Below are 3,799 nucleotides of genomic sequence, written 5' to 3' on the forward strand. Positions count from 1 at the left end.
AGACAGACTTTAACCTGGTCCTGTTCTGTCTCAGTCCCCTAACTGAAGTCCCTTTCTAGGAGAAAGAGGCATTTGCATCTCTACCAACCATGATGCTTTCAAATGGTTTAGGAAGTTTTGTTTGCTTCTGGGTTTTTTTTGTTTGTTAGTTTTTTGTTTGTTTTCAATTCTGTTGAAATGCAGAAATTGGGATGATTTGGCAAATTTTAAGAAGCATTTCTAGGGCAGGTATCTTTCAACGATCAAGATGAAAAATATGAAATCTCAAAAGGACCTTTGAAGAAATGAGGTAACTGATAAAAACAACCAGAGAGTGACAGATGACTGCCTGGTACTAGAATAAGGAAGCTTTTTTAACCATGATCCAACATATTGCTATTACAGAGAGTGCTGTTGTAGCCATAATTTTAACTATTTCCTAGAAAGTTGAAAATAAAGAATTTGTGATTTTTTTTTATATCTTTTCCCAGATAAAACTTAAAGAGATATTTGAAACCCCTACAGAAATCAGTCTGGTCCTAGAACTCGTCACAGGAGGAGAGCTGTTTGACAGGTGAGTAGGTCCCGGCAATGTAACCACAGTAAGGTTTTGCTTTCAGTCACCAAAAATAACCAAAAGGAAATTTCTCCTGAAATTTTTCATAATGACATATTATACCAGTTGATAACTTCTACTAAAATAAATCTTAAAAGGAGTGTAGGGGCTTCCCTGGTGGCGCAGTGGTTGAGAGTCCGCCTGCCGATGCAGGGGACACGGGTTCGTGCCCCGGTCCGGGAAGATCCCACATGCCGCGGAGCGGCTGGGCCCGTGAGCCATGGCTGCTGAGCCTGCGCGTCCGGAGCCTGTGCTCCGCAGCGGGAGAGGCCACAACAGTGAGAGGCCCGTGTACCGCAAAAAAAAAAAAAAATGAGTGTAGAATGGAAAGAGAGTGATATTTGATAAGATGTGGGTAGACTAAAATTTGGGATGCTTAGTGAACAAAAATAGAAACATTGTACTATTTACTTCTGCAAACATTTACTTCTAGATAAAAAGCAGAATTTCCAAAGTCATACTAAATCTAAACTAAATAGTAAGATTTATGAGAATATTTTGTGAGAAAATGTTCAGTGAGAATTATAGGAAGTTAAACATGTATTATAATAGTATTCTTTATTATGATCCAAAAGCCATAAAAATCAATTCTCTCCAAATGATTGTTTCTAGGCCTACTTTCTTTGTTAGGCTGTGTAAAGAGTTCCAAGTTGCAGAGAAAAACATGTTCTGTTTTATCCAATTATAGCCAATTTTAGTTGTCTGTTCATATGTTCATCACTCAAGGCAGAGGTTTGAGGATGGCAGGGAGTATTTCTGGAAATCTGGTAGAGCATAATATAGGCACACTATTTGTACAAGAGACACACACTTTAAGCTTCCATAGCTTTCCTACCCTCCTTATCTTCTCTGAATTCCCTCTTTGCCCTGATGGGCTCTTGGGAGCTCTTTGCTGTGCTGAACAGGGTAATTAAGCAAGAATGGAATTGGAAGAAGACAAAGAGACTGGGTAGGTATATATCAGAAATGGTAAGAAACTGCAGTTTCTGTGATGTAAAGGTCTTGTTGGTTGAAGAAAGGGTTAAGAGAGAAGTGGACTGAAGACAGAAGACTGAAGAGAGGTTGATGAACTGCTAATGTAGCATGAGTGCCTGGAGCACAGTAAATTCTCAATAAATATTTGCTGCATGAATGAGTGAGTGAGCAACTGCTACAATGAATGGACTCTGAGGAGAAAGATACCTAAGGGTTTAGAATGTATTAGGAGAAGAGCATGCCTCCCCTCCCTCCCCACCCCTACTCCACCCAGTTAAATTTACTGTCTCTTTAAAAGCTTCCAAAAGTCTTCGTATTGGTTTTCAAAGCTCCTGTCTGCTTTTAATGTTACCCAGTGCAGATTTGGATCTTCAGATAGGAAGGAGCAAAATGGCCTTGATTGGAGCTACATATGTATCTTCAACATTTTGTTCAGATGTATATTAAAGTTTCCTTAGAGCAAGTTATGTGAATTTATCAGATTTTAAAAATTGTAGCATTTAAACTATATTCATTCTTTACAAATAAATGAATCACCTGAGGGAAGTAAGCATAGGTAGCCTAGACATATATTGATGCTTCTTGTGGTATTTGGCTCATAGTCAGTTGGACTCATGGTTTTAAATCCTGACTTAAGGAACAAATAACTAACATAGAGCGGTTTGCTTAACTTCTCTGAACCTCAGAACAAATTTGAAGCTGTACTGTGATCCTAAGGAAGCTGAGACACTCTGATCCACTATAAGGCTAGCCTTATCCTAAAACTGTCATGTTCCCATATGCTTAGTCAAGACTCTTCTGGACTAGTTTATTTGAATGTTGCCTAAATTTGCCAATAATTGGTCCTTTTTCAACACCTTTTTAGCTGACTTCTTTCATGGACATATTCCTTCTTTAGGTACATTAACAGAGTCAAATTATAGTTAGATCCTGCTGGCTCTGGAGCCGTGAGATCTTCCTAAGGAAGACTTACATATTTCTCTGCTAATTATGGTCTAACAGAGAAAAATCTCCTGTTCTTTGTAAATAATTGCAGGACAGGAATTTCACAATGAAGTTGTCATCTACCAATTTACCTTCTAACCTCTCTTTGTTTAAATCATTTTGGAATCAGGAGTCTCTTTCCTTCCCTTCTCCTCAGCCTTTCTGGTTCTCTCATCTTGCAGTCTAGTTGATTTTGATGGAATAGAGTTAATTCAGCTATAGATAAGAGTGAAAAACTAAATGCTGTTGATAAATTTCATTTACAGTGATAAATGGACGAAATATTTGGATTTAAAAGAGGACATCTAAAGAATGGCAGACAGCCAGTAGAGCACTAAACTACTCTATAAACTCTTAGTGGTCGTAGATAATAGACTTTTTTCCCCCTGAATGTTGTTGTACACATATCTGTTGCCATTAAGTTACTTAATTCTATAGTTATCTTTAAATCTGTATCAAACTGAAAATATATCCTGCATTATTATCCATTTATTGCTTTCTTTCTTGAGAGTTAAAAATCAAAATATGGTCTCTATTTCCTGTACTTAGGTCAAAAACCAAACATATTTAATTGTAATGATAGAAATTCATTTCTGGTCTAATGATGACTCTAATAGTATCTAATGAATGAACTAATGGAGCAACTGATGAAGCGATAATTATGTTAGTCCACTATAGTCAAAATGGTTGTATTTTATTAACAAAAGATCTGTTCTATGGTGCTCCTAAAAACCGAAACATGGTAAATCCAAGTGGAATCTGCTGTTTCATGTAGAGTATGAATAGTAAATTAAATAGGACAATGGATTACAATTTTTGGGATTAAAATCAGTGATATTTTGTGTCCAAGATAATCCCCCAAAAAAATTTCCACAAAATTACGATATCATGGAAAAACCTCCAGAACATTTTCTGTTCCGTCATTCTCAATCTAGTCACAATTCTTATAAATTTATTGAACTTTTTAAGTGGACAAGTTCTGAGGTTTTTTAAGAGTAAATTTTCAAGTTTTTTTTTTCCAGAAAATGATTGTATTTTAAGACAACTAATTTAGCAGTGTCCTTCTGGTCTTCTAATTAAATTTTTTTAAAGGTTGGTTTTTTTGTTTTTTTTTTTTTTCTGATTTTTGTCTAACTCCAGTATCGGAATATCTTGTGATTTTTTTTTTTTTTTTTTTTGCGGTACGCGGGCCTCTCACTGTTGTGGCCTCTCCCGTTGCGGAGGGCAGGCGCCGGGGGCGCAGGC

General features: G+C 36.7%; 1 protein-coding gene across 1 annotated transcript in view; it reads left to right on the plus strand.

Moving 5' to 3' along the window:
- The window catches only part of CAMK4 (calcium/calmodulin dependent protein kinase IV), a 224,016-nt gene that overhangs the window by 143,463 nt on the left and 76,754 nt on the right, over positions 1-3,799 (plus strand). Inside the window, exon 4 of the mRNA XM_007451190.1 lies at positions 471-553. Within this exon, the coding sequence (XP_007451252.1) occupies positions 471-553 (83 nt within the window). The remainder of the gene's footprint in view (positions 1-470; positions 554-3,799) is intronic.

This window comes from Lipotes vexillifer, unplaced genomic scaffold (genome assembly GCF_000442215.2).
Source record: "Lipotes vexillifer unplaced genomic scaffold, Lipotes_vexillifer_v1.1 scaffold91, whole genome shotgun sequence".
Taxonomy (NCBI): Eukaryota; Metazoa; Chordata; class Mammalia; order Artiodactyla; family Lipotidae; genus Lipotes; species Lipotes vexillifer.